Here is a 14,047-nt window from a genome sequence, read left to right as displayed (position 1 = left end):
GGTGAGTTTCACGTCTTTGTAAGCGAAAGTTTAATGCATTTTAGGAAGGATTGTTCCTGTGCACCTATACAGCCATTATAGAGGTGGGAGGTAAAACAAAGAAACACCCGAAAATTCTCGGGCCAGCATCATATGTCCAAATTTTAGTAAAAACTGTTCTATTTCACCATAAACAATCTAAAACAAAATACCCAACTTGTCCTTTAACATTTTGTTTAATTTTATTTATTTAATTACTTATTTAATTTTAAGTCTAACATTAAAATACATGCTTTATATGTATCCTTCTCACTTTAAATACGTTGGTGAGTTAATAAGAATAATGGTAACACCCTAGTGTAGTTTACAATTCTAACTATTAACTAGTTGGTTATTAGCAGTAATATTACTGAGATATTGGCTGTTTATTAATACTTATAAAGCACATAATGCCTGATTCTGCAAAACCTTATTCTACATCCTTAATCCTACACAATTCTTACCACACTCTTAAAAAGGATTTACACATCTTTTTGAGTTAACACATTATGTGTAATTTTTTGTTGATTTTGTATTAAAATAAAACAGATGTTGTGTTAAAAGTAACACAAAATGTTTTGTTTCAATAATAACACAAAGATGTGTGGATTCCAGGACAACGCATTTAGTGTGTTATCCCAGAATCAACACTAATGAGTTGTTTTTAAAACTAAAAAACTACTTTACTAAGTACTAATAAGCAGTAATTATGAGTATATTGAGGCAAAAGTAGTAAATAGTTAGTTAATGGTGAGAATTGGACCTTAAAAATTGTTTTATTATTTATTCTAGCCGTTTCAAGACTATCTTTGCATTATTTACTAAATAGGATTTAGAAAGTAATGAGTAATTAGTAATTAAATACTGTTTGGAGAGAGTAATTTGTAAAGTAATATACTTTTTTGAGTAACTTACGCAACATTGATCCTATTATTGCATTGGGACCGCATGCAATGATTGGGCAAACGATTTATGTCTCTGCTGTCCACAAAAGATAAATATTTACATATATATATTTAGACCCATTTACTTAGTGATTGCAGTCAGGATGTGAAGAGATTTTCAAACAGCATCACATAAAATGTTTCTGGAAAAAAGCACCTTTAGGGGTCAGTCACACCAAAAGCGTTTATGGCAGTTGCAGGCGCCTTTTTTGAATGATATTCTATGGGCAGGGCGCGTTTTTTGCCGCCTGCCGTGCACGCGTTTTTGAAGGAGCGCAGAGAGCGGAGAAGCGCCCGACGTCATTCGTGTCTTTCCATTGTCCAATCGAATGAGGGGAGAGGCGGGCCTTACGTTGTGCTGAGGGAAGTTTACAGTTGCTTTGAAGAACCGGACTCCACTCGCTCACTCTCTCCTGCATGTTTGTGCTCCTCTTATCCTCAAACAAGGTCAGAGCAAGCGCCCTCTTTTTAAAGTTTCTGCTAATATGACAGTTAACAGAAAAAGAGCGCTCACGCTTCAATATTTGATTGACAAGACAGCTGACTCAGTGGTTGCTTAGCAATATGAAAAGCCACGTCGCACTGCTCTTTTTTTAAAAAAAAGGCAGTGCGTCGCGCCTTGCGTTTGCAAGCGTTTAAAGCGCTTTTGGTGTGACTGGCCCCTTAACCCCTTAACAGGAAACCTTTATGACACTTTCAAATAAGGTAATAATAGACCATTTCATTCAAAGGGTTGTAAATGGACGTTTCTGGATCATTTTTGCACTTAATAAGGTTATATACCTTCTATGTAGATATAAAAGAACAATCTAACAGATTATTTCAATGCATTCTTTGGCACATTTAATAAATAAATTACCACAAAAACATAGCAGCAGTATTAAAAGAGACTGCAATGTACAGCAAATATTACATTTGTTGATCATTCTTATTATGCTGAACACTTCTGACAAGAAATATGAAGAGTTTTGTTGCAAAACGAGAAATCTTGTTTTTTGCTTTTGCATTCCACTTAATATCAATTCAACTGCAGTTGGTTTGTTTTGATTTAAACATTCATAACTTAAAAATACAGCTCACCATAAAACAAAATAATAACATGATAACATAATAATAAACATGTTTTGACAAAAATGTAAAAAAAAATGGATTTATCTCGTTTTGCAACGAAACTCTTCAAATGTTCATGTTGCTTTTTCCAGTTTTATTCTGGGTTATTAAATGTCTTTGTTCAAGTCAATGTCTCAAACATTAACCATAGGATTGTGTGGTCTGTGTTATTGCTTGTTTTGCTTTTCCTACTTTCTTTTATTGCAGACGTGAGATTAATTTCCCACATGAGATTGTGCCAGATGTGATGGAGTTTCTCTGTATCAGTTTTCGCATGACATGACATACAGCAGAATGAGTTTTTGTCTCAGACGTGTCACGACATATGGTCAGAATAAAGTGCAATCATTACATCCACTCCACTGGCTGTCCAGAAATAAAACTTTATTTGCTCTCTATATCAGCAGCTTCAGTATTGTTTGTCACATTGCAACAAAAGGAAACATTAAAATAATAATAAAAAAGGATTCATTTACAGTATATCATATGTTGCAGAAACATTCTCACATCTTGAAATGAATAGGAACTATAGGGAAGTCTTCCTCGCCGCACACTTTGAAACCACTGCAGCATATGATCAGATCATACACACCAATGCCATCATTTTCCTCAGTTTTCATTCTGTGAAGGACCTCGCCATACATCCAACATCACATTTCACTGTTAATTACAATAGATTATCATTTGTGTTGATCACTATACGTTCATCCGCCCGCAATGATTTGTGTTTTTGTTATGAAGTGTGTTAAGTTTTAGTGTGGCATTGGGTGCCATTTCTACTTAGATTTACTACTTAGCATTTGTTGTCCAAATTCAGATGACATGTTTTTCTTTTATATACCCATATGTATTTATATCTATAGCAGGTCTTTTGTTTAAAAATGCAGCGGTCACATGCTAATCCTCTCTCTTTTTGTTATGGTATTGTTGAATTATTCAATCATTTGTAGCCCTGAGGGTTAATTTCTATGCTGTCATGAATAATTATACAGTCATTAATCTCTGTTCTGAGAGTGCTTGACAAGTGCATCAATAAATAATTAATAGCGTTTAATTCATGCAGAGTTGCAGATTTCATCAGATTATCTTCACAATTAGCTATGGCCGGCATTTGAAAGACAAATGAACGTTAAGCACTTCTTTGTTTTGCAATACAAAGTACAAATGGCGTGCAAAACTCTATGCTATGTTATTTTCAACCAAGCGTTGGGTCAAAAAGTGACAATGCCAAACCATTGGGAAGTAATTTAACCTATGCTGGGTTGTTTCAACTCATTGTTGGGTCAAATATAAACATTTTCTGGGTTAATTTTAGTGTGGTCCTTTTTAATACTGGGTTGAAAATAACACAGCATTTATTTAGTGTAGTGTTTTAATATTGTAAACTAATATATTAATGGATCTTAACTTGTTTTGAAACCGGAACATTCACTCAGCTGGCTAAAACGAAAGATTTTTGACAAGCACACAGATCTGATGCTCTCTGTTCCCTTACTGTACATTCACACATGCGTTAACCTTCTCATTTACTTTGTATGGTTGATGGCATGCATTGCCAAACTGAATTGTGGATCCGTCCACGTCGCATCACTGCCGTTTCTCAACTTTCAAGCGTCAACGCGTACGTCAGCCAATCAGATTGCATTATGCAAATAACCTAGTGCAGAGCCAGCCAATTATGTTTATGCCAGACCATTTAGCCACTGTGATTGGCTGTTGACCACGCTTCAGACACGGCTTCTGTCAAGCGTTAACGCTTACGCCTCTGTGAATGTACCATTACAGTGTTATATTAATATTGTTTTTCTGGCTTCTTTTCTGGTTGAAGTGCTTATCTGATGATGTGATGACACATGACACTGTATGAGTTGACCATTATGAGTGTCTTTAATGTAGAAATGGCTCTGATGAGGGTTAAAACTGCTGCTGTGTGAGATGAGAGTACAGAACGTTTAACGTTTTTGGGTCCCTTTTGATAATTTTTTTTGGGAACCAAAAAATTACATTCTGGGAATCAATAAATCCAAAAATTCCAAGGCACTCGAATGGTGTAGAATAAGTTAAAAAGCCTTTATTTCATCATGGTTTAATTTCAAAAACAGGTGACAAATACACCTATAGGTGTTGGGGCATACAAGCCTTCGTGTACACAATCTCAAGTTCATTTTGAGCGGCAATTAAAGGATTAGTCCATTTTCTTTAAAAAAATCCAGATAATTTACCCACCACCATTTCATCCAAAATTTTGATGTCTTTCTTTGTTCAGTCAAGAAGAAATTATGTTTATTAAGAAAAAAAAAACAGGATTTTTCTCATTTTAATGGACTTTAATGGACCCCAACACTTAACAGTTTTAATGCAGTTTAAAATTGCAGTTTCAAATGACTCTAAACGATCCCAAACGAGGCATAAGGGTCTTATCTAGTGAAATGATTGTCATTTTTGGCAAGACAAATTTTAAATATGCACTTTTAAACCACAACTTGTCGTCTTTCTGAGATGCGCCAGCGCGACCTCACCTTAATACGTCATCTAGCAAGAGGTCACGGATGACGTATCAAAACTACGCCTCAGTGTTTACAAGTGTGGAGAAAGAGGACCGTTCTGACGTTGTTGTACAAATTAATGTCTTTGTGTCAGTTTATTGTTTACAATGGTCTGCAAATCTTCGTTTCATATATGTAACACGTGACCTTTTGACATCATAATGCAATTACGTGAGGTCGCGCTGGGGCGTCATAGGACCGGAGGAAGACGAGAAGTTGTGGTTTAAAAGTGCTTAATTTTCAAAAATGACAATCGTTTCGCTAGATAAGACCCTTATGCCTTGTTTGGGATCGTTTATAGTCCTTTGAAACTGCGTTGAAAAAAAAACTGTTAAGTGTTGAGTTAAGTGTTAAGTGTTGGGGTCCATTAAAGTCCATTAAAATGAGAAAAATTTTGAAATGTTTTCCTCAAAAAACATAATTTCTTCTTGACTGAACAAAGAAAGACATCAACATTTTGGATGACATGGTGGTGAGTAAATTATCTGGATTTTTTTAAGAAAATTGACTAATCCTTTCATTAGTTACATTAATTATTTACGTTCCCAGAACGTTGCATGGTGGTTATTTTTTAAAAACCTAAAAATTACTTTTTCTAATAGTTAGTCTTTTGATAAATGGTAATCATATCCTCTTTCTGTGTGTTTCAGACGGTCAAGGATCAGATAACCCACTGCACTATGAAGCTCCGACAGACTACAGGAATGATGGAATTCTGTCTAGAGGTTATTAAAGAGAACGATCCCAGCGGATTCCTACAGGTATACACAAATAAACACCACATGCAGACAGATACAGTATTAATACATATTTTATTTCAAATAAAATAAATAAATGTATCACATCTAAATACACTAAATGTTTATTTAGACTCAATAAAACATATTTTATTAATTGAAAGTTGTTTACTTGCTATTCTGATCTTCAGCAGTTACACTCTTTTAATAATTGATGTTTCATACGGTGAAAATTGCTGCAGATCAACTTAACTGAAATATTTATTAAGCATCAATTGTGATGTTTCCTCAAGTGCCCTCACAAAACACATAACCTAAATTATAGGCGTCTGCCTAACAGACATTCTGAAAAGGGTGAAATATAAAATATAGCCGGCTGTCACACAAGACTGTGATCAATAAAAAAGCTAAATAAAAAATAATTATTTCATGGGATACTTTTTGGGAGGTGGTGTAGCAACAAAAGTCGACCAAGTTGTCTTGGCTTATTCGGGACAGACAGACTTTTTATTGAGATATTTTCCCAGTGTCCCAACCATTCTGTAAAATTGCACAGATGTGCATGTAAATAAAATTTTCAGGAGGTGCAATTCATTCCATGTAATTTCTTTGGTTCAGCAAAAAAACTAAAATTACTTTAAGATTTACTCATCCACAAGCCATCCGAGATACATATGTCCATCATCTTTCAGACAAAAAAAGGATACAAATATTATGAAAGTATTGTGATAAATTATGCACACAGTTGACGGTACCCACTGAATTCCATCGTAGTTGTTTTTCCTACTATGGAAGTCAATGGTTACAATCAGAATGTTCATTTTTGGGTGAACTATCCCTAAAGGATGGATGCTCTTTTTGGGCTTGAAAGTCGTGGGCCTTATTTCTATCATTATAAAGCTAGGAAGAGCAACTACATTCACTAAAATAACTCAAATTGTGTTCGTCTGAAAGGTGATGGATGTGTCTTTTTAGGTATTATGGGGTAATTTTAATTTTTTGTTGAACTATCGCTTTAATACAAGTAAACAAAGCAAGTGCCTGAACTATCTCTGTGAACATTGCAGATGATTAATGTTTCTCTCTGGTTCCTCTGTAAGATCTCAGATGCATTGATAAAGCGTGTCCAAGCCTCTCAGGATCAATGGGTGAAAGGCGCGCTGGAGCCAAAGGTCTGCCCAGAATTTGCCTTAAACATCAACACAGATCCTCTGATGCAGTCTATTCTTCAGCTGGACTTCACTCAGTGTAAAGGTGACAAATGCACGCGCACGCACGCACACACACACACACACACACACACACACACACACACACACACACACACACACACACACACACACTAACACACGCATTAACATTACTTATAAGTATAATAACATGAATCTTTTCAAAAAGTTGAGTTGAGGCCGCATTCTTGTGTAAAGCTCAGTGGCGGCTCGTGGCTGCTCATCTGAGAGGCACAAATTCAAAGTAAATTTCAGAGCCACTGCCTTAAGAAATGCCAAAGCTGTTTGTTGACAGCTGTCCGGACACAATCCATAACACTACAGGGCTCCAGACTGCCACCAAATTTTGAGAGTGTGCCACTGAATTTTACATCCAGTCACACATGTGCAACCACTAAATTTAAAAATAAAAAGACCTTTTTTTTATGATGTGACACTGAATTTGAAACAGCACATTGTACTTTCTGCATCTATCATCAAAGTATTTATTAGTAATACAGTGGAAATTTGTAGAAATGTCATTATTTGGTCAGCATGTTGATTTACGGTGTGTGCCCCTAAATCTTTTGGTTGCGCCCCTAAAATTTTTCAGTTGGGGGCCACTGTGCTCCTAGTTAAAAAAGTTTGTTTGGAGCCCTGCACTAATTCCATCATTCCTGATTTAAGAGGTGAACGAGCCATAATCTCAGTTTTACATTTAGACTCACACGTGCAACACCTGCTTTGTCCACTATCATCTTTCAGATGGTCAGGAGGCAACATTATTGAAACAAATGCATACATGTGGTGACCAGAATGAAGCGGAGAGCACCGGAGGTATTTCAGAGCTGCTCATATCCAACCGTTGTCCTGAAATTCCCAACCCCACCCAAATCCACAGCTCCTTTCCCTTGTATGTTTAGAGACACCCAAGACTTTCAGGAACCGCTTGGTCCCGTGCATGTCACTCCATGTTTACCTTTATTTGAAGAGTTTGGTTCCAAAAACGCAATAAATCCATTTTGACTAATTTGGGTAAAAATGTGTTTTCTATACCAAGAAAGTGACAAGATGAAAACCACTATTTTCTGTTACAAACTTTCACATAGCACTTTAGGTTATAAAAACAAAAAAATCTAATCCATAACTTGATTTTCAAAGATTTATTATAAAAACAAATTATTTTTTCCACAAAATGCAATAAATCCAAGTTTTTTTCCCAAATGCTATAAATCTATTGAATCAATGTATAAATGTGCATTAATCTTTGCCATGATATATTCATTTAGTTGACTAGTTGAACACACTGATTAAAAAATAAACATTAATGGCCAAAACACTTACTTTGTCATATTAAGAACACTGTCATTGCTGCTGTCATCATTGGGACGTCGTCGCTGAACTTTTTTGACAGCGATCAGCTGCAAAATGTTTTGGTCCTGCTCGATTTTCGTTGACTTTGAGTAAAATAATGGAAAGTTTTTAATAAGATCCTCTGGGGTCAATGTGTTACGGCGCATTCACACGGGGCTTCAGCGTTAACGCTTCCCATTCACTTTTAATGGGTGACGTCATGCGTTGCCGAACTGAATTGTGGATCCGTCGGCGCCGCGTCAGTGCCGTTGCTCACGGCAGAAGTTGAACATTTCTCAACTTTTCAAGCGGCAACGCCTGCGTCAGCCAATCAGATCGCCTTATGCAAATTACCTAGACAGAGCCAGCCAATTACGTTTATGGAAGAATGGAGCATGTGTAGCGGCCACTGTGATTGGCTGTTGGCCACGCTTCAGACAAGCCTTCCGTTAAGCGTTAATGCTTACGCCCCGTGTGAATGCGCCGTGAGCATGACAGAAGCTTGATGCTGTTGGGGGAACAACCAACCGGCATTTTCCGTCTCCCAAGTGCCTCTCGTGTAAATTATTAGATGTTGATGGCTTACGTTTCTTTCCTGCCAAAGAAAACCAAAACAGGTTTATCAATGCCATCAAAAGTATTATTTTGTTTTTGTTTGTTTGTTGATCACGAAGTACAAGATGAGGAAAACTAGGATTCTGTGTGTATTCAACGCGGCGCCATTATTTGTTTACAATGTGTGGTGCGCTGTGATTGGTTGAGCAGATTTATTGCATTCTGCAGAAAAGGGGGAGTGGCGTTTATCGTGTTTTGGGGAAAAAAGTGAAAAAGATGACCGAATAACACGGTGGATATTGGATTTTGCGTAAAATTAAGAATTTACTTTTAAATACTGACCTGATATAATACTGATTTTGTCAGTAACTCATTTAAAAAAACTGGCGTTTATTGCGTTTTCGAACCGAACTCTTCATTTATCCTTTGCTGCAACAAAAAATGTGTGCTTAACTGTGTTCCGTGTGAAATTTTGTCCTCCAGCAGAGACCCCTACGGTTCCCCCCGCACCGCTGTTGCAATTGGAAAAATGCTGCACGCGGAACAACAGCGCCACCCTGGCCTGGAGGATAACTACAGTTCAGGCCCTGCCTGTAGAAGGTTACGTGCTGGAGCTGGATGACGGAAATGGTGGACCTTACCGGGTACAAAATTGTATTTAAATTCAATAGTCAAGCGAAAAAATATGTAAAGTACAAAAATATGTAAAGTAGGAAGAAAAGAATATGAGAAATCATCCACACTAGACCAGCTGGCAACTACTGATTTAAGTTTCTTTAGGTTATCCAGTTGTTTCAAAGCTTGCAGATGTAGTGTTTCTCAGCCTCTGGTTATGTCTAAAGCTTGTTTTATAATTCATCACACACACAGCACAACTTTGTCTCTTATCTTTTTAAGCGACAGAAAGTCTTTTTTAGGTGTTTTTCATCTCTGACTCTTCTTTCTGTCTGTTTTGATCTTTCAGGAGGTGTATGTGGGTAAAGAGACAGTCTGTACAGTAGACGGCCTTCATTTCAACAGTTCGTATAACGCTCGCGTCAAAGCGTATAACTCCGCTGGTGTGGGATCCTACAGTAAAGTCATAGTTCTGAAGACGTCTGACGGTGCGTGTTTTTCTGTGTTTTGGTCGAATGCTGTTTGATAAGGGTTCTTTAGTTTACCTTTGGAAGTGTTTTTGAAACACTCTCTCTTTTGCTCATGCACACACATAAATACACAATTTGTCAGCTTTACATTATGTATGCTCTTACTGTATCTTGGTATGGTCTTTGATCATAAAGTGGAGAAACCCCTGCTGTGTATGAGTCTCTTTAAAGAGAATCTCTCTCTCTCTCACACACACACACACACACACACACACACACACACACACACACACACACACACACACACACACACACACACACACAAAATCAACAAATCAACAACAGATACGTTTTTTAATGGCAGATGCTTTCAGCGAAAGTGTCAGGTTCTTCTACACTGTTTCTCTTATCCTTATGAACCTTTTTGAAGATTTGAAGGTGTATGCTAAATGTCTGAACTTGGTTTTGTGGACAGAAATGTAATATTTCTTTAAAAAAAATTGTTTTAAAACATTTTTTGTTATAAAAAATGTTATTCATTTAAAATGGATGACTTTGACTAAACAATAAGGATGAAGCAGCCAATAAGAGTTCAGAACAGATGTGAACTCCTTTAATATTCATTATCTCTTTCCACCGCCATTGCTGAGTTCAATTAAAATAATTAATATAAATTGATATAAATTAATAAGAAAACACTTCCCTGCCAACGATTTTTTCCTGGCAATCCATATTTTCGCTATTATTCACTAGGCAAACTGTTCAAACTCTGTGTATGTTTTGAGGATTGCTCTGATTCTGATCTCCAACAAAAGTCCTTCGCAATTATTTTAGTTATTTCAAAACGTATATGAGAGGTGATAAAATGAGAAGAAATGATGGCAGGATAAACTTTTTTGTTAGAAAGCAGAGGATTTGTTTTTTATTTGATACATTGTATGTTCATACACTCTAAAAACAAACGGTGCTATATAGCACCAAAAGTGGCTCTTTGCTCGCAATCATAGAAGAATCGTTTTTAGTGTCATATACCACCGGTGAAGCACCTGTGCAGAACCGCATAGTGCCACGTAGAACCATATGTGGTGCTATAGTGGTTCTATATGGCCCCTTTATGGTTCTACACAGGTGCTTCACTGGTGCTTCACCGGTGCTATATGGCACTAAAAACGGTTCTTCTATGATTACGATCCAAAGCAACAGTTTTGGTTCTATATAGCACCGTTTGTTTTTTTAGAGTGTATATTTAAAGAAATTTTTTTTTGGAAGGCATTCAAATTTTGTGAAAACCATAAAAAATGCTGGCGCTGGCTGGCAAAAAAAAAAACGCTGGACGGGAAAGAGTTAAAAAACAGATGAGGACATTTGTGACCATGTCTGTGAAATCCAGGTTAAAGTCTCATCTAATAATGAGATCAGGAGCATCAAAGTTTGATTTCACATTAATTTTAATCTTTGACATGACCCAGTAACGGATCCTGACTATAAATTTAGCAGATTTCAGATCGTATCAGGTTGAGATGAGTTAAGGATGCATTATTGCATAAAGTTTAATGCTGTCGTATCGTAGGCTTTATGATTTCAGGTCGTATTGTAGGCTGTATGACTAACCTATGATGAACCCTTGACCCGCTAGTGGAGTAAGTTTAAAGGACTGAATGCATCCAAAACACTTTGAGCAGAGGTCTAGTGTCCTTGCATAATTCAGCCATACACACACATGCATGCATGCACACACATACACACACTCACCCCGGCACAAAATATTTTTGTGAGAAAGCAGAAGAAATCATGCATAAATTATAATCATCTCTTTAATAATAATCGCTCAAATATGCATTTTTCAGAAATAAATATAGAAATTTAAAATTTGCATGTGTTTCTAAACCTTGCAAATGTTAACATTCAAGCCATTTTTAATTTTTGAGCGCAAGAATATGTTTAAGTGAGCTGTTTTCAGTGTGCGCAGTGTGCAATGTTTTGTCCGGGCTGAACGCAGGTATGGATTGGTGCTTTTCCGGTCTTAAAGTGGCAGTACCCTCAAAACATCTGCTAATGTTTGTGTCATTATGTTAAAGGACAAGTTCGGTATTTTACACGTAAAGCCCTGTTTTCAGATTGTTTATGATGAAATAGAACGGTTTTGACTGAAATTTCGACATATGATGCTGGCCCGAGAATTTTCGGGTGTTTGTTATTTCACCTCCCACCTCTACAATGGGTTTAATGGTGCACTGAAACAATCCTTCCTAAAATGCATTAAACTTTCATTAACAAAGACGTGAAACTCATCGAGTGGTCAGGGGTGTTCACTGATATGCTCACACAAAAATCGCTGCAAAAGATGCTTTCCAACAGGTTTTATCGTAGTTTTTGCCAACTCCATTGACTTGTAATTGTAAAATGATGTCATTTGAGAGTAGGGATCGAGGTCCACCCTATTTCATCAAGGTCCACTAACTTTAAAATTTCTGGTCTCACCGCTGGTTTAAAGGCAGGGTAGGCAGGAATTATCTAAAAAACTTTTTTACAAGTTTGTCTAAACTGTCTTGTCTTTATATACAAATGCATAATTAAAATGTAAGTACTCTGAAAAAGAGAGTATAAAACTTGAGTGTCTGTAGACCTCTCACGACTGTGTTAAACACAGTTAATTATTTCCATCCGGGACGAAACATATGATTAGCTTGCTCAAATATCACTCTCTCTCGCGACCATGGCTCCACCCGTTGCTATGGGATCTGCCCAGACATGCGCACACCCGATTGATTTGAACGTGCACAAGGCAATAGGAAGAGCAATAGTACAGCAGAGAAATAGCATTCACAACTCACAGAAACTGCATTCACATCTTACAGTACCTGCATATCCAGTCAGCGAAGGCAAAAAAGGAATAAACGAAGCAATCAAACGAGAGGAAATATCGCGTGGCTTTTCCTCGAGTCGATGATGCGGTAGCAGTATTGTCTGCGGAGTGTAGTCCTCGTTAGAGTCAACAATGCTTTCATCACAGAAACTCTTCCATGCAAAACACTGGCTGAGTGAGTACTAAAAGCCATCCGTTTATACAGTGGCGGTTCTAGACAAATTTCACTAGGGGGGCCAAGGAGGGGCCAGTGTTTTTCCAGAGGGGCACATAAAAAAATGGCAAGAAATTATATTTAAAGATTTTAGGGGTGGTTACAGGAATTAGTTTAAGCCAGGACTATGCCTTAGTTTAATTAGGAAATATAACTAGTTAACAAACATGCCTTACTAAAAACATTACTTGTGTGCATTTTGAAGCAAAACAAGGACACTGATGTATTTTAAGATATGGCATTGCCAGTTTTTTTTAGGTTGGACAGCTCTTACATTTATTTTAGTCTAGGACTAGTCTAATCCCTGTACGGGAAACCACCCCTTAAACTTTATTTTACTTTAAAATCATATACATATTTATTTAATACAAGAGTGAGTGCAGGTGCAAAAGAGGAGCTGGGGTCTCATCAGCTCCCTTGTTCAGTAGTCAGGGCACTGTGGTTTGGTAGTCTGCCATTATGCCAAACGTTAGTTACCTAAAAATTCCATGCAACGCAAAAACCAGTGAGCATCGATGGTCCCTATGTTCCCTTACTGGAAATCATGTGACCTTTTCTAAAGCCCTCCGAAAATCACGCAGCCTACTCAATAAACTTTATGAAATGCAAACTTTTATAAAGACAAACGTTTGTTTTAGTTTAAATATAAACACACACTGCTAGACAGTTAGGGACCACAATCTACTCAATATTTAAAATAATATTTATTTTAAAGATTTTTACATGTAACATTTAATAATATTCCTCCAATTTTATGCACGTATATGTAAGAACATAATTACAGCGCTTTTTACAATGTGTAAACTTTAAAAAGTTAGCGAGATTTTGGTTTTTCCGGTTGTTAATGAGTAACAGCTGTGAATGATCACAACGCGCAGCCACGTCACAGGAGAATAAGTAGTGTCCCAATGTCAAGTGAGCTAGAGTTCTTACCATTGCCCGAACCTGCATACACATTCACAACATCGGGAGATTGGGAACAAATTGAGACACTCGCCGAGCATCACCCGCAGCCGGCAACAGTGCAGTGGTTGGGTGCGTCGCTCTAATTTGCCCGTGTAAAACGTTGCGTCGCATTAGTTCCGCTTTTGGCGCTCGCGTGTAAAATCTAAATAAATTTATACTTTTTTATTTGGTCAGCACGGGGTGGCCACAGGGGTGGCCAGTGACATGTCTACAGAGGCACGGGCCACCCTTGGCCTCCGTGTAGAACCGCCACTGCGTTTATAAAAGCCATCTGTTTATATTCCTAGTGATAAAGTTAGGTGTATTATTACATGTGATTGTGACTTGATGTTATTACATGCACCGCGCTCCTTCCTCTCCGCTTGTCTGAGGTAATTCGCGCGTTCATGTGTTTTGGGGGCGTGGCTTAAGAAGAAACCCAGAAGGGAGGGGGTGGAGTGAATGG

At 37.4% G+C, this 14,047-nt stretch overlaps 1 protein-coding gene across 2 annotated transcripts in view; it reads left to right on the top strand.

Moving 5' to 3' along the window:
• Positions 1-14,047, top strand: part of trim67 (tripartite motif containing 67) — a 60,586-nt gene that overhangs the window by 31,822 nt on the left and 14,717 nt on the right. The window contains exons 4-7 of one of the 2 annotated variants that reach the window (XM_073855651.1): positions 5,269-5,379; positions 6,456-6,609; positions 8,958-9,115; positions 9,436-9,574. In XM_073855651.1, coding sequence (XP_073711752.1) covers positions 5,269-5,379; positions 6,456-6,609; positions 8,958-9,115; positions 9,436-9,574 — 562 coding nt within the window. Of the gene's footprint in view, positions 1-5,268; positions 5,380-6,455; positions 6,610-8,954; positions 9,116-9,435; positions 9,575-14,047 lie in introns of both variants that reach the window. The other variant, XM_073855650.1, reaches the window with a different exon arrangement.

The sequence above is a fragment of the Misgurnus anguillicaudatus genome, chromosome 18 (genome assembly GCF_027580225.2).
Source record: "Misgurnus anguillicaudatus chromosome 18, ASM2758022v2, whole genome shotgun sequence".
NCBI classification, from domain to species: domain Eukaryota; kingdom Metazoa; phylum Chordata; class Actinopteri; order Cypriniformes; family Cobitidae; genus Misgurnus; species Misgurnus anguillicaudatus.
This window is presented reverse-complemented; position numbering and strand designations above follow the sequence as displayed.